This window comes from Muscardinus avellanarius (assembly GCF_963383645.1).
Source record: "Muscardinus avellanarius genome assembly, chromosome: 16".
NCBI lineage: Eukaryota > Metazoa > Chordata > Mammalia > Rodentia > Gliridae > Muscardinus > Muscardinus avellanarius.
Window position 1 is genome coordinate 49,110,142 of NC_137802.1, and position 24,214 is coordinate 49,134,355.

The 24,214-nt window shown below is 42.4% G+C and overlaps 1 protein-coding gene across 2 annotated transcripts in view; it reads left to right on the forward strand.

Moving 5' to 3' along the window:
* CDK12 (cyclin dependent kinase 12) overlaps window positions 1–24,214 on the forward strand; it is a gene marked incomplete at both ends in the record, with an annotated part of 79,052 nt that overhangs the window by 18,320 nt on the left and 36,518 nt on the right. For both annotated transcript variants that reach the window (XM_080714238.1, XM_080714239.1), the window contains 3 exons: window positions 12,455–12,631; window positions 17,097–17,236; window positions 23,169–23,339. In XM_080714238.1, coding sequence (XP_080570364.1) covers window positions 12,455–12,631; window positions 17,097–17,236; window positions 23,169–23,339 — 488 coding nt within the window. The remainder of the gene's footprint in view (window positions 1–12,454; window positions 12,632–17,096; window positions 17,237–23,168; window positions 23,340–24,214) is intronic.

Sequence of the window (24,214 nt, forward strand, 5' to 3'; positions counted from 1 at the left end):
ATGCTTGTAATCCCAGTATTTGGGAAGCTGAGACAGGAGGATCGCAGGTTCACGGCCAGCCTCAGCTAGTGTGGCTCTCTGCAACTTAGTGAGACCCTGTTTCAAAATTAAAAAAAAAAATAGGGCTATGGGTTTAGCTCAGAGGTAGGAAGCCCCTGAGTTCCATCCCCAGTAACTAAAAAATAAATAAATAAATAAATAAAACAAAACATGCTCTAAGTTGGGCCTTGGTAAGTTGCTAAGGCTGGCTGGGAACCTGTGATCCTCCTGTGTTAGTCTCCCAAGCACTCAGTTTAAGGTTTGTGCTGCTATGTCTGGCTTGGCCTCAAACTTTTTTTTTTTTTTTTTTTTTTTTTTTTTGCGTGTTTGGGGATGGAACCCAGTGGCATTCAACCTCCGAGATACAACCGCTGCCCTATTTTTTATTCTTTATCTTGAAACTGGGTCTCGCTGAGTTGCAGAGGGCCTCACTAAGTAGCTGAGGCTGTCCGTGAACCGGGATCCTCTGGCCTCCCAAATGCTGGGATTACAAGCGTGCGCCACCACGCCCGGCTAGGAAGTATCTTTGATGTTTGTCTTTCAATAGGAAAGTTCACATTTGTGACATTAGTACTTGAGAACAGAGAATTCAGATTTGAGATCTAGTAAACCCTTCTTTGTAAGCTTATTGATCTAATCTGGATTCAGATTTGTCAAGATATCAACATTTTTTTCCTTTTTATTTTATTTTTATTTTTTATTTTTTGGCAATACTGGGGATTGAACTTGGGCATTCTAACTCAGAGCTACACCCCCAGCTGTATTTTTTATTTTGAAACATCTCACTAAATTGCAGAGGGCCTCACTAAGTAGCAGAGGCTGGCTATAAATGTTTGATCCTCCCGTCTCAGCCTCCCAAGTACCAGAATTACAAGTGTGCACCACCGCACCTGGCTTCTTGTGTGTGTGTGTGTGTGTGTGTGTGTGTGTGTGTGTGTGTGTGTGTTGGTACTGGGGTTTCTGGAAGCCCTTGTACCTCTGGGCTACACTCCCAGACCTATTTTTTTTTTTATATACTTTTTCTGTTTGGAAACAGGGTCTCTCTTTTTTTTATTTTTGGGTGGTACTGGGGTTCTTGGAAACCCTTCTACTTCTGGGCTACACTCCCAGTCCTATTTTTTATATTTTTATTTGGAAACAGGGTCTCTTAAACCAGCACAGCTGGCTTCGAACCTGTGCAATCCTCCTGTCTCTGCCTCCCAAGCGTGGGGATTACAGGCATGTGCCACCACACCCAGCTGGAAACAGGGTCTCTTAAGCCAGCATGGCTGGCTTCAAACCTGCACGATCCTCCTGTCTCCACCTCCCAAGCACAGGGATTACAAGCACCACCATGTCCAGCTTCCTTTCTATTTTTATCTTGAAAATTTTAGTAAATGGTGAACCGGACATCGTAGTACACACTTGTAATCTCAGTACTTGGGAGGCTGAGGTAGGAGGATTGCAGGTTCACAGCCAATTTAAGCTTAATGAGGCCCTCCACAACTGAGACCTGTTTTAAAGTAAAGAATTAAAAAATATGTCTAGGGATGTACCTTGGAGGTGTAATGGCCCTAGGTTCAATCCCTTGTAGTGCAAAAAAAGAGAACATTTTAATATAAAAATAAAATTAATTATTTTTGCTATATTCTTCACTTGGGTACACCAGTTGTTAACTTTTTGTTGTTGTTGTTGTTGTACTGGGTATTGAAGCAAGGGCATTCTACCTCTGCCCTACATCTCTAGCCCAATTTTTTTTTTTTGGTTGTGGTACTGGGGTTCCTGGAAACCCTTCTACCTCCGGGCTACACTCCCAGACCTATTTTTACATTTTTATTTGGAAACAGGGTCTCTTAAGCCAGCATGGCTGGCTTCAAACCTGCACAATCCTCCTGTCTTCACCTCCCAAGCGCGGGGATTACAAGCGTGTGCCACCACGCCTGGCCTCCAATTTTATTTTTTATTTTTTATTTTGAAATAGGACCTCATCACATTGCTGAAGCTAGCTTCAAATCTGTTATCCTCCTTTCTCAAGTACTAGGCCTCTCAAGTACTAAGATTACAAAAATGTGTCACCATGCGTAGCTATTTATTTACTTATCTATTTTTTGTGGTTCTGGGGATTCAACCCTGAGACATTTTTCAAGCTAAAACCCAGCCATATATTATTTTTTGGCAACAGGGTCTCAAGTTGCTGAGAGCCTCAGAATGTTGCTGAAACTGGTTTCAAACCTGTTATCCTCCTGTTTCAACCTTCCAAGTACTGGGATTACAGGCATGTGTCACCACCACAGGCTTTTTCTTTTCTTTCTTTTTCTTTTTTTCTTTAAATCAGGATTTTGAGTCTGGTGTAATGCCACATGCCTGTAATACCAGTACTTGGGAGACCGAAACAGGATCACAGGTTTAAAGCCAACATCAGAAACTTAGCGAAGCCCCAGAAACTTAGTTGAGACCTGTTTCCAAATAAAAAATAAGTGTACACTTGTATTCCCGGCATTCAGGAAGCTGAGACTGTAGGATCAGGGTTCCCGGAAAACCTCAGCTACTTAGCGAGGCCCTTCGCAACTCAGTGAGACCCTGTTTAAAAAATAAAAAGACTAAAAAATAGGGCTAAGGGTATAGCTCGGAGGTACAATGCCTCTGGGTTCCATCCCAGTGCTGGGGGGGGGGGGGGAGAAGCCAGGCCTGGTGGCACACACTTGTAATCTCAGCATTCGGGAAACTGAGACTGACGGATCACGGTTTGTGAACAGCCTCAGCTACTTAGACCCTGTTTCAAAAATAAAGAATAAAAAATAGGGATGGGGGTATAGCTTGGAGGTAGAATGCCCCTGGGTTCCATCCCCAGTACTGCAAAAAAAAAAAAAAAGGCCGGATTTGTGGTAGCACTTGCCTCTAATCCCAATACTTGGGAGACTGAGACAGGAGGATCACAAGTTTGAGTGCAGCTTCAGCAAATAGTGAAACTCTCATCAAATAAGGCTGGAGGTGTAATTCAGAGGTAGCATGCCCATAGTTTTAATCCCCTGTACCAAAAAGAAAAAGTAGAAAATGAGCCTAGTGTGATGGTGTACACCTGTAATCCGAGTGTTTGGAGGTTGAGACAGGAGGATCACAGGTTCATGGCCAACCTCAGCAACATTGTGAGACCTGTTTTAAATAAAAAATAAAACAGGACTAGAGGTGTTGCTCAGAGGAAGAATGCCCTTGGGACTCAATCCCCAGTACCATAAAAATATAAAATAAGCCTGGAGGTGGAGGGTTGTAGCTTGGATCCAAAATGTTCCTGGGTTCATTCCCCAGTACCACCAAAAAAAAAAAAAAAAAAAAAAATTTAAATAATTCAAGCCGGACGTGGTGGCGCATGCTTGTAATCCTTGCGCTTGGGAGGCTGAGACAGGAGGATCGCGCAGGTTCGAAGCCAGCCTCACTGGCTTAAGAGACCCTGTTTCCAAAAAAAAAAAAAAGTATAAAAATAGGTCCAGGAGTGTAGCCCAGAGGTAGAAGGGCATCCAGGAACCCCAGTACCACCAAAAAAAAATTTGTTTTTAATTCAAGATATTTCTTTGGTGCTCTAGTATGCTTTGGTCCTGTTTTTGATACAGCAGGTATGGTGGTACATCCCTATAATACCACCTACTTAGTAGGCTAAGGTAGAATGATTACAAGTTCCAGGCCAGCCTAGGCAATTTAGTGAGCCTTGACTCAAAAAAAAAAAAAGGAAGGGTGTAAAGCTAGGTATGTAGTTCAGTGGTAGAGTGCCTCTGGGTTCTTTTTCCAGTACTGTACAAAGAAGAAACCTTTTTCTAAAGACATAAGGTATTCAAGTATGTTCCTTTCAATTGAGACTATAACATCTTAAATGATAAGAATGTAACTTACACATTTTTTTAATTGTGTACAGTGCCTTAAATATAGAACATAGGATACACTCAGTAAATAATGATTACTTGAAACCAGGCTTCATGGCGCGCACTTATAATCCCAGCATTTTGGAGACTGAGACAGGAGGATCGCTGTACGCGGACAGCCTCAGCTACTTAGGCCCTTTGCAACTCAGACTCTGTTTCAAAATGAAGAATAGAATATAGGGCTGGGGGTGTAGCTTAGGAGGTAGAATTCCCCTGGGTTTCATTCCCAGTACTGAAAAAAAACAAAACAAAAAAGATTACTTGAATAACCGTAAGTAAAACATCTAAAGGAGCTAGGTTTAGGGCTTCTGTGAAATGACACTGGGCATGAAGTTAAGAAAACAGCTATGCTGGGCATGGTGGCACATACTTGTAATGCCAGTATTTGGGAGGCTGAGACAGGAGGATCTAGGTTTGCAGCCAGCCTCTGCAACTTAGTGAGACCCTGTTTCAAAAATAAAGAATAAAAAATAGGGCTGTGGGGGTGTATCTTGGAGGTAGAATGCCCCTGGGTTCCATCCCCAGTATGGCAAAAAATAAATAAATAAAAATAAAGAGTAAAAAATAGAAGCTGGTATGGTGGCACATGATTGTAATCCCAGTACTGCAAAATATAAAATAAAATAAATAGGGTTGATGGTGTGGCTCATAGGTAGAATGCCTCTGGGTTCATCCCTAGTACCAGGAAAAAAAAAAAAAAGTAATATTTTAGCCAGGCCTGGTGGTGCACACCTGAAATCCCAGTACTTAGGAGGATTGCAAGTTTGAGGGTAGCCTCAGTGAAAATGGGAGACTCATTAACCTAGTGAGACCTTGTTTCAAAATAGTGCTGGGGATGTAGCTTAGATTCACCATGGGTTTGTGAACCCTGGGTTCAATCCCTAGTAGCACACAAAAAAAGTAATATTCTGAAAGTAGTTGATAAATCACCAATTTTCCATTCCTGTATATCTTAAAAACTGGACACATTTGCTGGCACGGTGGCACATACCTGTAATCTTAGTACTTAGGATATGGACATAGGAAGATTTCAGGTTTGTGTACAGCCTCAGCAAGTAGGGAGACTCTCATCTACATAGCAAGACACTGTTTCTAGACAAGAAATAATACAAGACTAGATTGTAGTCCGGAGATAGACTGCCTCTGGGTTTCATTCCCAGTACCACATGCACCAAAAAGGACAAATTTCAAAGATCTTTATTGGCATTTTGCCTTAAGAGTTCAGGTAATGGGCTTTGTTCCCAGTGTAGAAAAATGTGTTTGCTGATTGTATGTGTTTCTATCTACCAGTAGGTTTTTTTGTTTTTTGTTTTTGGTGGTACTAGAGATTGGACCCAAGAGCATTCTACCTCTAAGATACACACTCCTATTTTTGAGGTACTGGGAAAGGAACCCAGGGGCATTGTACCTCTGAGCTACACCCCTAGCCCTATTTTTTAGTCCTTTTTATGTTAACAGGGTTTCACTGAGTTGCGAAGGGCCTAAGTAGCTGAGGCTGTCTGTGAACCATGATCCTCTGGTCTTTGCCTCCTGAATGCTGAGATTATAAGTGTGCGCCACCATGCCCAGCCCCCGTCCTATTTTTTATTCTTTATTTTCAAATGAGGTCTTGCTAAGTTGTGGAGGGAGGGCTTCACAAGTTGCTGAGGCTGGCCATGAACCTGTGATTCTCCTATCTCAGCCTCCCAAATACTGGGATACAAGTATGTGCCACTATGCTAGGCCTACCAGTAGTTCAACAGAAAGTTTGAGGTGACCTTCCACCGACTTATCCATTTCTAGTTGATGTTCTGCAAACTAACCTAGATTCTGTTCTGTCCGATTTACAAGGGATAAAAACAATGAAAATTAGAAGCCACCATTCCCAGCTCCTATTCTTTTTTAATTTGAATTTGTCATTTGGTCTAAGTTTCAGAAGGCCTCACTAAATTGCTGAGGCCAGCTGTGAACCTGCAATTCTCCTATCTCAGACTCTCAAGTACCGGGATTACAAGTGTGGGCTACCATGCCTGGCAAGCAAGCAATAGCTGTGTGTGTGTGTGTGTGTGTGTGTGTGTGTGTGTGTGTGTGTGTGTGTGCGCGCGCGTGCGCGTCTGTGTCTGTGTCTGTGTTACTGGGGTGGAACCCAGGGGCTTGTCTATCTCCAGGCTATACTCCCAGACCTATTTTATATTTTATTTGGAAACAGGGTCTCACTAAGTTGCTGAGAGCCTCACTAAGTAGCTGAGGCTGGCTTCGAACCTGTGTGATCCTTCTGTCTTAGCTTCCTAAGCGTGGGAATTACAAGTGTGCACCACCACACCTGGCAAAGAAACTGTTTCCGCTCGGTTTATTTTTTATTTCAATCAAAGAGATTAATCGGTTATTTTTTAAAGTTATGTTTTTATATTTTCAGATCCTAGCCAGACATAGTGTTGTTGCACAGCTGTATTCTTAGTACTTGGGAGGCTGAGACAGGAGATAGAAGGTTCATGGTCAGCCCCAGCAACTTATTGACACCCTGTTTTAAAATAAAAATAAAATAGTTCTGAGAGTATAGCTCTGAGGTAGAACGCCTCTGGTTTCAACCTTCACCAAATAGAAATTAAAGCGGTAGGAGGTAAAATGTTCCTGGATTCAATCCCTAATATGAATAAAAATAAACATCCCTGGATTCAGTTTAAATAAAGTGTTTTTAGATCTCTTTTCAACCTTCTGAAAAAATAGAAAAAATGTTGCCCATTTTTTTCTTAGGCATAAATTCATGTGCTTTACTGTAGATTTCTGTTGTTTCTGAGGCTGTGCGCGGCAGAGTTCAAGTTCATCCTTATGAATACATTGAGATGGTTAAAGAAATTAGATCCAAGCTGGACATGGTGGCTCACAGTTATAATCCCAGTACTTGGGAGGCTGAGAAAGGAGGAGGAGGACAGGTTCACAGCCAGTATCTGATACCATTTCAGAATAAATAGGTTTAATTCCAGTAACACATATTAAAAAAAAAAATGGATCCAAAATTAACTTTTCAATTTGTTCCTTGAAAGCTGTCCTTTTTTTGTTCACACTGACTAATGTACTATTTATCACGTGAGGTTTTTTTACCAGCAGCTTCCTAAATGGTTCTAAAAAAGTTGCTTTGACTCTTTCTCGGACTAGATTTTATTTATGTATACATACATACATACATACATACATACATACATACATACTGTTTACTGAATCCAGGGTCATTCTACCTCTGAACTTAGACCCAGCGCTTTTCATTTTTATTTTATCATTTTGGTTTTTTTTTTTTCGTGCTGGGGATTGTACTCAGGGGCATTCTACTTCTGAGCTACACTTCCAGTCCTATTTTATTTTATTTACTTATTTTTGCGGTACTGGGGATGAAACTCAGCAACTTAATGAGACCTTGTTTCCAAATAAAGTACAAAATAGGTCTGGAAGTATAGCCTGGAGGTAGAAAAACCCCTGGGTTCCACCCTCAGTACCACAAAAATAAAAAATAAAATAAATAAAATAAAATAGGAGCTACCTCTGAGCTACACCACCAGCCTTAATGATTATTCTTTATTTTGAAACAAGTTCTCACTTAGTTGTGGAGGGCCTCACTAAGTAGCTGAGGCTGTTGGCGAACTGTGGTCCTCTGGTCTCAGCCTCCTGAATGCTGGGATTACAAGCGTGCACTACCATGCCAACTAGGCCGATTTTTTTCTTCTTTATTTTGAAACAGGGTCTCACTAAGTTTTGGAGGCCTCACTAAGTAGCTAAAGCTGGCATTGAACCTGTGATCCTCCTCTCTCAGCCTCCCAAATACTAGAATTACAAGCATGGGACACCATACCTGGCTCCTATTTTATTTATTTATTTTATTTTTTATTTTTGTGGACTGAGGGTGGAACCCAGGGGCTTTTCTACCTCCAGGCTATACGTCCAGACCTATTTTGTACTTTATTTGGAAACAGGGTCTCACTAACTTGCTGAGAGCCTCACTAAGTAGCTGAGGCTGGCTTCAAACCTGTGCAGTCCTCCTGTCTCAGCCTCCTAAGCGCTGAGATGACAAGCATTCACCACCACACCTGATTCTCTTATTTTATTTTAAAACGGTCTCACAGAGTTGCAAAGGGCCTTACTAAGTAGCTGAGGCTGGCTGTGAACCTGTGGTCCTCCTCTCTCAGCTTTCCAAGTACTGGGATTACAGGTATCTGCCACTGCATCTAGCTTCGTTTTTTTTTGTTTTGTTTTGTTTTTGTTTTTTTTTTTTTTTTTTTTTAGTATTGGGGAATTAAACCCAGGAAATTCTACTTCTGGGCTTTTACCCCCTGCCCTGTTTTTTATTATTTATTTTGAAACAGGGTCTAACAAAATCACAAAGGGCCTAATCATTTTTTATTCTGAAACAGGTTCTTGATCATTTGCTCAGGCTGCCTTAAACTTTGTTTCAGCTGGGCGTGGTGGCGCACGCTTGTAATCCCCGCGCTTGGGAGGCAGAGACAGGAGGATCGCGCAGGTTCGAAGCCAGCCGGCTGGCGTAAGAGACCCTGTTTCAAAAATATAAAATAGGTCTGGGAGTGTAGCCCGGAGGTAGAAGGGCTTCCAGGAACCCCAGTACCACCAAAAAAAAAAAAAAAAAAAACTTTGTTTCAGTCTCCCAAGTACTAGGATTATTGGCTTTGCCACCTTGTCCTACTTTTCATTAGATTTTGTAGTTTGAGAGTTACTTATTTTGCCCAGTTAGACATGGCTGTATTCTATTTCTAAACAATTAGGATTTTATATTTTTTTTTAATTAATTTTTTCCCCGCAGTGCCAGAGATGGAACCCTGGGTGCATTCTACCTCCGAGCTATACCCCCGGCCCTATTTTCTTATTCTTTATTTCAAACAGGGTCTTATTGAGTTGCAAAGAGCCTCACTAAGTAGCTGAGGCTATTTGCGAACCACCATCCTCCCGTCTCAGCCTCCCAAATGCTGGGGTTACAAATGTGTGCCATCACGCCCGGCTATAATATATTTTTCATTCTTTTTTTTTTTTTTTTTTTTTTTTTTTAGTAGTGGGGATTAAACCCAGGGGCATTCTACTTTTGAGCTACACTGCAGTGTTTTTTGCTTTGTTTTGAAACAGTCTTGCTAATTTGCTAAAATTGGCTCTAACCTGCAATTCACCTGTCTCATACTCCCAATCATTTTATTGTTTTTGTTTTTATTTTGGCCCATTCACCTTTGAACTACACCCCCAGCCCTAGTTTATTTTGAAACAAGGTCTTACTAAACTGCTGATGGCCTCACTAAGTAGCTGAGGCTGGCCTATATCTTGCCATTTTCCTGTCTCAGCCTCTTAAGTACTGAGATTACAGGCATGTGCCACTACGCTGGCTCATTCAATTTCCTTTTCTTTTCTTTTCTTTTTTGTGGTACTGGGAATGGAACCCAGGGGCTTTCTACCTCTGGGCTATACTCCCAGCCCTATTTTTTATTTTGAAACAGGGTCTTACTAGGTTGCAGAGAGCCTCACCAAATAGTTGAGGCTGGCCATGAACCTGTGATCCTCCTGCCTCAGCCTCCCAAATGGAAGTACACTTTTGTACCATGATGCCCAGCTATTACTTTCTTATTTGAAAACAGGGTCTCACTAGATTGCTGAGAACCTTACTAAGTTGTGGAGGTAGGCTTTGAACCTGGGATCCTCCTGTCTCAGCTTCCCAGGTACTGAGATTACAAGTATGCACCACTGTGCCCAGATTTCCAATTTTTATTTTTTTGTGTGTGGTAACTGGGAATGGAACCCAGGTGCATTATACGAGCTACACCTCCACTTTTTTAAGTTTTTATAAATTTGAAACAGTGTCTCACCAAATTGAGAAGGGCCTGCCTCACAAAGTTGCTAAAGCTGTCTGTTTACCTGGGATTTTCTTGTCTCAGCTTCCCAAATACTGGGATTACAAGCATGTGCCAGCATGCCTGGCTCCAATTTTTAATTTTTTTTCTTTTTTATTATGGTAGTGGGGCTTGAACCCGGGGGCATTTTACCTCTGAGCTACATGATTAGTTCTTTTTGTTTGTTTGTTTGTTTATGATACTAATGATGGAACGTAGGGACATTCGACCTCCGAGCTATACCCCCAGCCCTAATTTTTCCTTCCTTCCTTCCTTCCTTCCTTCCTTCCTTCCTTCCTTCCTTCCTTCTTTCTTTCTCTCTCTTTCTCTCTCTCTCTCTCTCTGTGTGTGTGTGTGTGTGTGTGTGTGTGTGTGTGTATGTGTGTGTGTGTTACTAGGATGTTCTGAACCCAGGGGCATTCTACCTCCAAGCTATAACCCAGCCCAATTTTTTATTCTTTATTTGGAAACAGGGTCTCAGTTGCAAAGAGGCTCACTGAGTAGCTGAGGCTGGCTGAGAACTTGCAATCCTCCTATCTCAGTTTCCCAAGTACTGGGATTACTAGTGTGTACCACCATGCCTGTTTAACGACTTATTATAGCTTCAACCTCCCAACTACACCCCTAGCCCTATTTTATTCTTTATTTCTGAAACAGGTCTCACTGAGTTACAAAGGACCTCACTTAGTAGCTGAGGCTCTCCTAGAATTGTGATCCTCCTGTCTCAGCCTCCCAAATGCTGGTATTACAAGCGTGCACCTCCACGTCCGGCTGACATTTTGTTTGTTTTAAGTGAAATCTTTTAGCCAGGCATGATGGAACATGCCTATGATTATTGTATTTAGCGAACTGTGACTAGAGGATGGAAGATTTGCACCAACCTGAACAGTCTAGCATGGCCCTACTCAATTTAGTGAGACCCTGTTTCAAAATAAAATGTAAAATAGGTTTCGAAGTATAACTCAGAGATAGAGTACCCCTGGATTCTATCATCAGTACCACAAAAAATAAATTAATAAGTAGTTAAATGAAAATAAGGCTGGGGGTGTAGCTCAAAGGTCAGATGCCCCTAGGCTAAATACCCAGTACCACAAAAAATAAAGCTGAGAGTGGTGGTTTATGTCTGTAATCCCAGTACTTGGGTGGGAGATAGGAGGATAACAGGTTCAAGTCCATCCTCAGCAATTTAGTGAGACTTTGTTTCAAAATATAAAGGGCTAGTGGTGGACACTTGTAATCCAGCATTTGGGAGGCTTAGACAGGAGAATTCTGGTTCACGGACAGCCTCAGCTACTTATTAAGGCCCAGCTCCATACTTTTTATTGTCCAGCGTTTGGCAGCTATGTTGGATACTGTCAGATTTAAATAAAGCAACACAAAAAGCTAAAGATAAATAAATAGCCCAAAAGAGCTGGGCGTGGTGGCACACCCTTGTAATCTCAGCATTTGGGAGGCTGAGACAGGAGGATCTCGGTTTGTGGACAGCCTCAGCTACTTAGTGAGGCCCTTTACAACTCAGTGAGACCCTGTTTCAAAATAAAGAATAAAAAAGAGCTGGGCGTGGTGGCGCAGTCTTGTAATCCCAGCATTCGGGAGGCTGAGACCTGGAGGATCACGGTTCGCGGACAGCCTCAGCTACTTACTGAGGCCTCTGCAACTCAGTGAGACCCGGTTAAACTGGTGGTGCTCCTCTGTAAACCAGTACTTGGGAGGCTGAGGCAAGAGATTTGCAGGTTCAAAGCCAACCTCAGCAACTTCGCAAAATCCTATTTCAAATAAAAATAAAATAGGGCTGTTAGAGTAGCTCAGAGTTAAAAAGTCCCTGGGAGCTTGCTAGGTGTGGTGGCGGACACTTGTAAATCCCAGCATTCTGGAGGCTGAGACCGGAGGATCGTGGTTTGCAGACAGCTTTGGTTACTTAGTGAGGCCTTCCTCAATTTAGTGAGTTTGAAACCCTGTTTCAAAATAAAGAATAAAAAATAGGGCAGTGGGTGTAGCTCGGAGGTCAAATGTCCCTGGGTTCTATCCCCACAATCAATATATAAATAGGGCAAAGAGTATAATTCAGAGGTAGAATGCCCCTGGGTTCAATTCCCAGAACCACAGTCAGTCAGTCAATAAATGTAAAATTTTTGTAACTCTGTGTGTGTGTGTGGGGGGGGGGGGTACTGAGGATTGAATTCAGGGTATTCTACTATTTTTTTTTTTGGTGGTACTGGGGTTCCTGGAAACCCTTCTACCTCCGGGCTACATTCCCAGACCTATTTTTTATATTTTTATTTGGAAACAGGGTCTCCTAAGCCAGCATGGCTGGCTTCGAACCTGTGAGATCCTCCTGTCTCCGCCTCCCAAGCGCAGGGATTACAAGCGGGCGCCACCACGCCCGGCCAGGGTATTCTACTTCTAAGTTACACACCTGAGCCCAATTTTGTTCTTATTGAATCAGGCTCTTACTATGTTGATGAAACTCCCACTACTTGCTGAGGCTGTCCTCCAACCTGTGATCTCAGCCTACCATGTAGTAGGATTACAGGCATACACCACCATGCCCAGCTCTTTTTAGTCTTTTAATAACCAGGTATTATAATTTTCATTGTAAGATCTTATGTATTTGCATGTCTTTTAAGTAATTGCAATGTTTTTCTTCTCTTCCCCTCTATTGTTTAGTCCAAAAGAAACTCTTCCTTCAAAACCTGTAAAGAAGGAGAAAGAACAGAGGACACGTCACTTACTCACTGATCTCCCTCTTCCTCCTGAGCTTCCTGGTGGGGATCCATCTCCTCCAGACTCACCGGAGCCAAAGGCAATTACACCACCTCAGCAACCATATAAAAAGAGACCAAAGTGAGTTTTTAAGAGGAATCTATCCTTCAATAAGATTTTCTTTCTTACTTTTGGGCCTAAATTTTATGTGTCTTCCACAGCTCATGCCTGTAAGATCATAGAAGTTGTTGTGCTGGCAATGGAACCCCAGAACATATACCTCTGAGCTCCACTCCTAGCCCTATTTTATTATTTTATTTTGAGACTGGATCTCATTAAGTAGAGGAAGGCTTCATTCACTAAGTTGCTGAAGCTGCCTTCAAACCTGTGATCCTCCTGTCTCAGCCTCCCAAATACTGGGATTGCAAGTGTGCACCTACCACACCCTGCAAAGTATATCATTTATTTAATTTTTATGAATGAAAGCTTTCTTTAGAAGATATGTTCATATGTACCCACAGACTTATCAGTGTTTTTAGAAAAGCAGTAAATTTCCCAAATTCAAGTATGTATTAAATGTTAATCACATTGTCGTTTTGATTATGTGTATGTAGGGTAGGGGTACTGGGCATTGAACCTGGGACATTCTACCTCTGAGCTGTGGGTTTATTCCTGTTTTAGTTGGAAACAGGATTTCACCAAGTTGCTGAGACTGGCCACAATCCTGCAGTCCTCCTTCCTCAGCTTCCCAAATACCGGGTTTCTAGGCATGGGCTACTATGTCTCACACATTTTCTTTTTTCTCTTTCTTTTTTTTTTTTCTTTGCAATATTGGGGAAGGAACCCAGGGGCATTGTACTCAGAGCTACACCCCAACCCTATTTTTTATTTTTTATTTTGAGTTGCAAAGGGCCTCACTAAGTAGCTGAGGCTATCTGTCTGCAAACCCAGATCCTCCTGTCTCAGCCTCCCAAATGCCGGGATTACAGGGGTGTCTCACCACACCCAGCTGTCTTTTGGGTTCTTATTTATTTATCTTTAGCTTTTTGTGTTGCTTTATTTAAATCTGACAGTATTCAACATAGCTGCTAAACATTGGACAATAAAAAATATGGAGCTGGGCATGGTGGTACAGGTTTGTAATCTCAGTATTGGGAGGCTAAGACAGGAGGACCATAGGTTCAAGGCCAGCCTCAGCTACTTAGTGAGACCTTGTTTCAAAATAAAAGAATAGCCAGGCGTGGTGGCGCTCGCTTGTAATCCCAGCATTCAGGAGGCTGAGACCAGGGAATTGCGGTTCACGGGCACCCTAGTGTGTGTGTGTGCGCGCGAGCGCGCTACTAGGGGTGGAACCCAGAGGCTTTCTACCTTCAGGCTATACTCCCATACCTTTTTTTATATTTTATTTGGAAACAGGGTCTCACTAAGTTGCTGAAAGCCTCACTAAGTAGCTGAGGCTAGCTTCGAACCCGTGTGATCCTCCTGTCTCAGCCTCCCAAGCGCGGGGATTACAAGCATGCGCCACCACGCCCGGCTTTCATTTTATATTTTTATTTGGAAACAGGGTCTCTTAAGCCAGAGAGGCTGGCTTCGAACCAGTGTGATCGATCCTCCTGTCTCTGCCTCCCAAGTGCAGGGATTACAAGCCATGCCACGGTCACGCCCGGCAGAAACAGGGTCTCTTAAACCAGGGAAGGTGGCTTCAAACTTGCAGAATCCTCCTGTCCCCGCCTCCCAAGGGCGAAGATTACAAACATGTGCCACCACGCCTGGCTTATTCTTTATTTTGAAACAGGCTTTCACTGAGTTGCAAAGGGCCTGACTTAAGTAGCTCAGGCTGTCCTCAAACCTGGGATCCTTCTGTCTTAAGCTTCCAAATACTGAGATTACAAGCATGTGCCACCACACCTGGCTCTATTTTTAGTTTTGAAACAGAATCTTGCTAGGTTCATGAGAGTTTCACTACTTGCTGAGGCTGTCTTCAAACCTGCGATCCTCTTCTTCTCAGTCTCCTAAATCCTGGGATTACAAGTGTACGCCACCATGCCCGGCTGTCTTAGCCATTTTTTAGGCTATTTAAGTGTTCTTTTTTCTTTTCTTGTAGTATTGGATATTGAACCCAAGGGCATTCTACCTCAAAGTTACACTACCAGCCCTATTTTTTATTTTTTTAATTAATTAATTAATTTATTTATTTATTAATTTATTTATTTGCAGGTCTGGGGCTGGAACCCAGAGGCATTTGACCTCCAAGCTACACCCCCTGCCCAATTTTTTATTCTTTATTTTGAAACAGGGTCTCACTGAGTTGCAGAGGGCCTCACTAAGTAGCTGAGTAACGATCCTCTGGTCTCAGCCTCCGAATGCTGGGATTACAAGCGTGCGCCACCATACCTGGCTATATTTTTTATTTTTATTTATTTATTTATTATTATTACTATTATTATTATTACTCGTGGTACTGGAGTTCCTGGAAGCCCTTCTATCTCCCGGCTACACTCCCAGACCTATTTTTTTTACATTTTTATTTGGAAACAGGGTCTCCTAAGCCAGCGCGCGCACGGCTGGCTTCGAACCTGCACGATCCTCCTGTCTCTGCCTCCCAAGTGCGGGGATTCCAAGTGTGCCCCACCACGCCCAGCTATATTTTTTATTTTTTAATTTGAAATAGTGTTGCTAATTGCAGAGGGCCTCATGAAGTTGCTGGCTGCCATCCTGCTATCCTCCTGTCTCAGCCTTCCAAGTACTGGGATTACAAGGGTGTGCCATCACGCCCAGCTTTTATTTATTTTGCTTTTAATATTAATTTTTATACTTTTATTAATGCATTATAGTTTTATATCATAATGTAGTTCATAATTATGGTGACATTCATGCACTAGTAGGCATTCTCAAGGCTCTCACCATGTTCCCCTCCCCCTTTCTACATGCAGGGTATTTCGTTTGACAGTGATATTTTCACGTATGCATATACTGTCGATGGAAGTGAATATTTCATTGGTCCTCCCTCCTCCCCCCTTTCTCTGACGTACCTCCTTGCCTCAACTGGAGTTTCTCCGTCATCTGAAGTTTCTATGTTACCCCAATTATTCCCTAGCTTCTATATGAGAGAATTATTTTTGTGTGTATGTGTGGCACCAAGGGATTGAATCCAGAGGCATTTTACCTCTTGAGCTAAACCTCCAATCTTATTTTATTTCTTATTTGGAAGCAGGGTCTCATTAGGTTGCAGAGGGCCTCACTAAGTTGTCGCAGCTGGCTTTGAACCTACAATCCTCCTGCTCAGTCTCCCAAGTACTGGGATTACAAGCATATGCCACGATACTGGGCTTGAGATAATTATTATTTTTTATTTCAAACAGGTCTTGCTAGGTTGCTAAGGCTGGCCTTGAACCTGCAATCTTCAATCAGTTTCTCAAGTACTACGTTTGAAGGCATGGGTCACCATGCCTAGCTTAAGCTAGTGTGTGTGTGTGTGTGTGTGTGTGTGTGTGTGTGTGTGTGTCTTTGTGTCTGTTACTGGGGATTGAACCTAGGGGAATTGTACCTTTGAGCAACACTCCTAGCCCTATTTTATTTCTTTATTTTTTGTTTTGTTTTGTTTTGTTTTACGGTACTGGGGATGGAACCCAGGGCCATTCTACCTCTGAGCTACACCCCCACCCTATTTTGTATTCTTTATTTTGAAACAGGGTCTCACTGAGTTGCAAAGGGCCTCACTAAGTAGCTGAGGCTGTCCATGAACCACAATCCTCCTGTCTCATTCTCCCAAATGCTGGGATTACAAGAGTGTGTCACCACCCTGGCTGCCCTATTTTATTTTGAAGCAGGGTCTTGCTAGGTTTATGAGAGTTTTACTACTTGCTGAGGCTGATTTTGAACTTGTAATCCTCTTGTTTTGGCTTCCCAAGTACTGAAATTACAGATTGTAAAGTGCAGGTCCATATGCAATGTAAAACACTAGAGAAGTCCAGTATGCGTGGTATCAGCTTTAATGGTATGGTTCTCCCGGGGATGGAGCTGGGCAGCCCTGGAGACCCATGGGCCCATCTGAGGCTAGAAGGGGAGGGCCCTTCTTTTAAGGTATGCATCTTGGGGGGATGGGGTTTACTCATGGGAACACACAATTCCGTGAGATACTATGGTGAGGCAGACTCTTTCTGCCTCCAAGGTCCGCCCCCTGCCCGCACAGAGGTCACGTGGGTGAGGAGGTCACCGTGAGGGGCCCCGATTTATCACAGATGTCAGCCACTATGCTTTGTTAAGCTATTTAATTTATATCACCTAATTTCTGCTTTTTTTTTTTTTTTTTTTGGCGGTACTGGGGATGGAACCCAGGGGTGTTCTACCTATGAGCTACACCCCCCCAGCCCTATATTTTATTCTTTATTTTGAAATAGAGTCTTACTGAGTTGCAGAGGGCCTTACTAAGTAGCTGAGGCTGTCCATGAACCATGATTCTGTCTCAGCCTCCCAAATGCTGGGATTACAAGCATGTGCCACACACCTGACTCGATTTGTTTTTTGTTTAAAAAATTTTACAAAATATTTACAGGAGCTAGTGAAATCTTCATAAAAAATAACATTTTACTTTTTTTATTTTTAGAATTTGTTGTCCTCGTTATGGAGAAAGACGACAAACAGAAAGTGACTGGGGGAAACGCTGTGTGGACAAGTTTGACATTATTGGTATTATTGGAGAGGGAACCTATGGCCAAGTATATAAAGCCAAGGACAAAGACACAGGTGAGTATTGGTACAAAAAGTTATTTGTTTTTATGTTACTGTGAGGTTAACCCAGGGGCAATCTACCTCTAAGATATACCCTTAGCTCTTTTTGTTTATTTTATTTATTTATTTATTTATTTATTTATGCAGTACTGGGGATGGAACCCAGGGGCATTCTCCCTCCAGCTCTAAGTAGCTAAGGCTGTCTATGAACCATGGTTGATCCTTCTGTCTCAGCCTTCCAAGTACTGAGATTACAAGGGCATGCCAACATGCCTGGCTATTTTTTTATTTTAAGGAAATAAGAACCTGTGTTATATATATATTTTCATTTTGGTGGTACTGGGGAATGAATCCAGGAGTGTTCTACTTTTGAGCTACATCCTCTGGCTCTTTTTTGTGTGTGTGTGTGGTACTGGGGATGGGACCAACCCAGGGGTATTCTACCTCCAAGCTACACCTCCAGCCCTATTTCCTTTTTAGTCTTTTTGTCTTGAAACAGGGTCTCACTGAGTTGCAAAGGGCCTCACTAAGTGGCTGAGGTTGTCCATGAACCTCCGATCCTTTGGTCCCAGCCTCCGGAATGCTGGAATTACAAGTGTGCACCATGCCCGGATCCTTGGCTTTATTTTATTTTTGTTTTGAAACAGGGTCTTGATAGGTTGATGAAAGTCTAACTACTTGCTGAGGCTTTCCTCAAGTCTACAATCCTCCTAAAAAAAATTTTAGCAAAAGTATTATATTTTAATTTGTCTCCAAAAGTTGTTTTTTTGTGTGTGTATTTTTTTGTGTTTGGTTGTTTTGTTTTACGGTACTGGGTATAGAACCCAGGGACATTCTATTTCTGAGCTAACACTTCCAGTCCCTTTTTTTTTATTATTATTTTTTTATTTGGAAATTGTCTCACTGAGTTGTAAAGGGCTTCAGTATGTAGCTGAGGCTGTCCAAGAACTGTAATCCTTTTGTCTTAACTTCCTGAATACTAGGATTACAAGCGTGCACCACCATGCCTGGCTCAAAAGTTGTTTTAAATAGACTAAAATTTTCCCAAAGAATACCACACCCAGGAATATTGGGGCACACCTATAATTCCAACTACTTGGAAGGCTGAGTCAAGAGGATTACAGGTTTAAGGTCAGCCTAGGCAACTTAGTAAGACTGTCTTAAAATATAAGAAAAAAAAGTGGCTGGGCCAACACTTGTGAGGCTGAGACAGGAGGATTACAGGTTCAGGTCCAGCCTCAGCTACTTAGTGAGGCCCTCTACAACTTAGACCCTGTTTCCAAATAAAAAATAAAATAGAGCCGGGCGTGGTGGCACACGCTTGCAATCCCAGCATTCAGGAGGCTGAGACCGGAGGATCGCAATTCGTGGACAGCTTCAGCTACTTAATGAGGCCCTCTGCAACTCAGTGAGACCCGGTTTCAAAATAAAGAATACAAAATAGGGCAGGGGGTGTGTAGCTCAGAGGTCGAATACCCCTGGGTTCCATTCCCAGTCCTGCAAAATAAAGTAGTTCTGTGGGGTAGAATTCCCTGGGTTCAACCCCTAGCACCAAAGGAAAAATTTTTTTATAAAAGGGGCTGGGAATGTAGTTTATTGGTAGAGCATTTGCCTAGCAAGCACTTGGGTTCAATCTTTAGTACTTAAGAGGAATAAAATAGAATACTGAAGTCATCCATTAGTATCCATGGTGGATTGGTTTCAAGTCCTCTCCATGCCAAAATTTGGAAATGCAAATGCAAGCAGGGCATGATAGCGCATACAATTCCAGTACTTGGGAAATCACAGGTGTGTTGTTGTTGTTGTTGTTGTTGTTTGTTTTTGCTGCTTTTTTTGGTACTGGGGATGGAACCCAGGGGCATTCTAACTCTGAGCTACACCCTCAGCCTTATTTTACTTCTTATTTGGAAACAGGGTCTCGCTAAGTTACTACACCCTTAGTTTTATTTTATTTCTTATTTTGGAAACGGTCTTGCTAAATTGCTGAGAACCTCACTAAATTACTGAGGCTGGCTTTGAACCCGTGATACTCCTATTTCAGCCTTCCAAGTACTGGGATTAAAATTGTGTACCACTGCCCTGGGCGGGAGATCACAGGTTCTAGGTAAGTCTCAGCAACTTAGTGAGACCCCATTTCACAATGAAAAAAAAATGGCCAGGCGTGGTGATGCACGCTTGTAATCTCAGCATTTGGGAGGCTGCCTCAGCTACTTAGCGAGGCCCTTCCCAAGTCAGTGAAACCCTGTTTCAAAAAATATAAAGACTAAAAAATAGGCCCAGAGGTAGAATGCCCCTGGGTTTCATCCCCAGTGCTGCAAAAAGAAAAAAAAAATGGAGTATAAGTGAGAGGGAGAATACTTCTGGATTCAGTGCCCATTATCCCCCCCCAAAACACAAAAATCTGGAAATGCTCCAGTACCTTAAATAAAATGGCCTGATATTTGTTTCTATGCCTATGTACATCTTCCTATATACTTTAAATCATCTTTAGAATATTTACAATACCTAACTGAAGTTAAATATTATATAAATAGTTACAATCAGAGTTTAGAGAACAATGACCAGGAAAAAAAAGCCTGTACCTAATTAATACTATTCACTATTCCCCCTTGCCCATTGGCTTCAATTCACATTTGGTTGAACCCATGTACATGGAACCTATGGATATAGAGGCTTGACTATATAATTATCATTATTTTAACAACTTTTGGGTTAGGGATATGACTTAGTCCTAGAATATTTGTGAGGCCTGGTATTTGTGAGGTGAGACACATCTTTAATCTCAGTACTTGGGAGGCTGATAGGAGGATTGCAGGTTTGAGGATGGCCTCAGAAAAATAAGAGTCTAGGTAGGCATGGTGGCGCTTGCTTGTAATCCCAGCTCTTGGGAGGCTGAGACAGGAGGATCACACAGGTTCAAAGCTAGCCTCAGCTACTTAGTGAGGCTCTCCCCAATTTAGTGAGACCCTGTTTTCAAATAAAGTATAAAATAGGTCTGGGAGTATAGCCCGAAGTTAGAAAAGCCCCTGGGTTCCACCCCCAGTGCCACAGAAAGAAGGAAGGAAGGAAGGAAGGAAGGAAGGAAGGAAGGAAGGAAGGAAGGAAGGAAGGAGAAAGAAAGAGAGAAAGAAAGAGAAAGGTGAGAGTCTTATCAACCTAGCAAGACCCTGTTATATTTATTTATTTATTTGTTTATTGATTGATTGATTGATTGGTTGCCGTACTTGGGATGGTACCCAGGGGCATTCTACTTCCGAGCGACACCACCAGCCTATTTTTTAAAAATTCTTTATTTGGATACAGGGTTTCACTAAATTACAAAGGGCCTCACTGAGTAGCTGAGGCTGTCCTGTAAACCGCAATCTGCTGGTCTCCACCTCCCGAATCCTGGGATTACAAGCATGTGCCACCACGCCTGGCTTTTATTCTTTTTTTTTTTTTTTTTTTTTTTGGTGGTGGTACTGGGGTTCCTGGAAGCCCTTCTACCTCCGGGCTACACTCCCAGACCTACTTTTACATTTTTATTTGGAAACAGGGTCTCCTAAGCTAGCGTGCGCAGCTGGCTTCGAACCTGCGCAATCCTCCTGTCTCTACCTCCCAAGCGTGGGGATTACAAGCGTGCGCCACCACGCCCGGCTTTATTCTTTATTTTGAAGCAGGGTCTCACTGAGTTGTAAAAGACCTCACTAAGTAGCTGAGGCTGGCTTCGAACCTGCACAAGTCTCCTGTCTCGGCCTCCTAAATACTGGGATTACAAGCATGCGCCACCATGCCTGTCTATTTATTTATTTTTATTGGGGATGGAACCAAGGGGCATTCTTTCTCTGAGCTATACTCCCAGCACTATATTTTTTATATTTATTTTGAAACAGTATCTCAGCTGAGCATCCTGTTGCACTCTTGTAATTCCAGTACTTGGGAGGCTGAGACAGGAGGATCACAGGTTTGCGGCTCAGCTACTTAGTGAGGCCTTCCATAACTTAGGAGACCCCGTTTCAAAATTAAGAAAAAATAGAGGTGGGGGTATAGCACAGAAGTAGAAGGCCCCTGGATTCAACCCCCAGTACCACAGAAACAAATAAACAGGGTTTTACTAGGCTGCTGAGAGTCTCAGTACTTATTAAAGCTGCCCTCGAACCTGTTATCCTGCTATCTCGGCCTCCCAATACTAGGATTACAGGTATATGTAACAACACCTGGCTTGCAATTATACCCTATTTCAAAAAAAAAAAAAAAAACAAAAAAACCACATATAAACTGGTGGGAGTATAGCTTGGAGGTATAATTATTAGCCTCTGAGTTCAATCCCCAGTGCCATCAAAATTTTTTTTTTAAGTTACTGTCATGTATGTATGTATGTATGTATGTATGTATGTATTTGTTGTTTCTGGGGATTGAGCCCTACATCCAAATCAAACCCAAACCCCCATTTTTTTGTGATACTGAGAATTGAGTCCAGGGGCATTCTACCTCTGAGCAAAAATGCCAGCCTTTTTTTTTTTTTTTTTTTTTTTTTGTCCTGTGGATGGGACCCAGGGGCCTCTACTGCAGGCTACACCCCTGACATAATTTATATTTTATTTGGAAACAGGTTCTCACTAAGTTGCTGAGAGCCTCACTAAGCAGCTGAGGCTGGCTTTGAACCTTTGTGATTCCCTGTGTCTCAGCCTCCCAAGTACTGGGATTACAAGCATGCGCCATCATGTCCAGCTTATTCTTTATTTTGAAACTAAATTGGAAGGGCCTCACCAAGTTACTGAGGCTGGCCACAAACCTATACTCCTTTCTCAGCCTCCCAAGTACCATGCTTGGCTCACCCCAGCCCTGTTTATCTTTTATTTTGAAATAGGGTCCCACTAAATTGCTGAGACTGGTCTCCAACCTTTGATCCTCCTATCTCAGCCTCCCAAGCAGTGGAATTACAGGATACATCACCAAAGTCTGGCTAATATATTTTAATAATTCAGAATTTTCAAACAAAACTGAATATTTAATTAAAACTTAAGTCCATGTCTTAAAAAATAAAATGAGTGATATGAAAGGAACATAGGGAAATTGGGCATGGTGGTGTACACCTTTCATCATGGTACTTGAGTGGCTTAGAAAGGAGGGCCTCTGGTTCCAAGCCAGCCTCAGCAACTCAGTTTCAAAAGGGGAGGCTGGGGTATAGCTCAAGGGTGGAATGTCCCAGGGTTCAATCCCTAGTAACAACAAAAACAAAAAGAGCTAGGCATAGCTCAGTGGTAGAATGCCCCAGGGTTCAGTCCCCCAGGGCCAGAAGAAGAAGATGGGGGAAAGGGGAAGGAGGAGATAGGGAATATAGGGTGTAGCTTAATAGTCATATGTGTGCTTTGCATGTGCAGAACTCTAATTATTAAGTCTGGAGCTGGGCGTGATGGCACACGCTTGTAATCCCAGGATTTGGGAGGCTGAGACAGGAGGATCGTGGTTTGCGGCCAGCCTTAGCTATTACTTAGTGAGGCCCCTTGCAACTCAGTGAGACCCTGTTTCAAAATAAAGAATTAAAAAAAAAATAGGTGTACTCTGGGGGTGTAGCCCAGAGGTAGAATGCCCCTGGGTTCCATCCCCAATACCACACACACAAAAAAATTATTTAATTAATATTAAGTCTGTCTTTCAGAACAAGGGCCTTTGTATATAATGCTGGTTCAAGATAGTGACTGAAGCCAGGTATTGTGGCACATACTTGTAATCCCAGCTTTCTGGAGGCTGAGACTGGAGGATTGGGTTTCGCGGACAGCCTCAGCTACTTAGGCCCTCCGCAACTTAGTGAGACCCTATTTCAAAATAGAGAATAAAAATAAGGCAGGGGTGTAGCTCGGAGGTTGAATGCACCTGGGTTCCATCCCCAGACCCTCAAAAAAAAAAAAATAGTGACTGAAATTGCCAGTTGATATTGATAATAGTTTAAAATTTGTTTTGGCAGGAGAGCTAGTAGCTCTGAAGAAAGTGAGACTGGACAATGAGAAAGAAGGTTTCCCAATCACAGCCATTCGTGAGATAAAAATTCTTCGTCAGTTAATCCACAGAAGTGTTGTTAACATGAAGGAAATTGTCACAGATAAACAAGATGCACTGGATTTCAAGAAGGACAAAGGTACTATTTAAGAATCATATTTTTATAAGATTGGTTTTATTTTTTTTTTGTTAGCTCGTTTGCCTGTGTTTTTTTTTTTTTTTACAGTTTATACTGATGTCTAGCTTCTTAGTATAATCCATGCCAGAATGTAGATTTTGTCATATTGCTTTTGTGCCTAACAGTGCTGATTTTCTAAAAAAGTTAAGTGTGTGTGTGTGTGTGTGTGTGTGTGTGTGTGTGTGTGTGTGTTGCGATGCATCTGAGTTATACCTATACCCCCAGCTCTATTTTATTTTTTTTAATTATTTTACTTTGAAACAGTCTCACTGAGTTGCAGAGGGTATCACAGGGTAGCTGAGGCTGGCTGCAAGACTGCGATCCTCCTGTCTCAGCCTCCCAAATGCTGGGATTATAGGGTGAGCCACCACACCCAGCTAAAATGGTTGTTTTGTTTGGTTTTGTTTTTTGCGGAACTGGGGATGGAACCCAGGGGCATTCTGCCTCCAAGCTACACCCCCAGCCCTATTTTTTTAGTCTTTTTTATTTTTTGAAACAGGGTCTTACTGAATTGCAAAGAGTCTCAATAAGTAACTGAGGCTGTCTGCAAACCACGATCCTCCGGTGTCTGCCTCCCGAATGCTGGGATTACAAGTGTGAGCCACCATGCCCAGTTTATTCTTTATTTTGAAACAGGGTCTCACTGGATTGCAAAGGGCCTCCTCACTAAGTAGCTGAGGCTGGCCAGGAACCTGTGATCCTCCTGTCTCATAAGCCTCCCAAATGCTGGGATTACAAGCATGCACCACCACATGCAGCTTAAAATGTTCATTCTTTATTAGTGTACTCTTTATACTCTTTTTTTGGTGGTACTGGGGTTCCTGGAAACTCTTCTA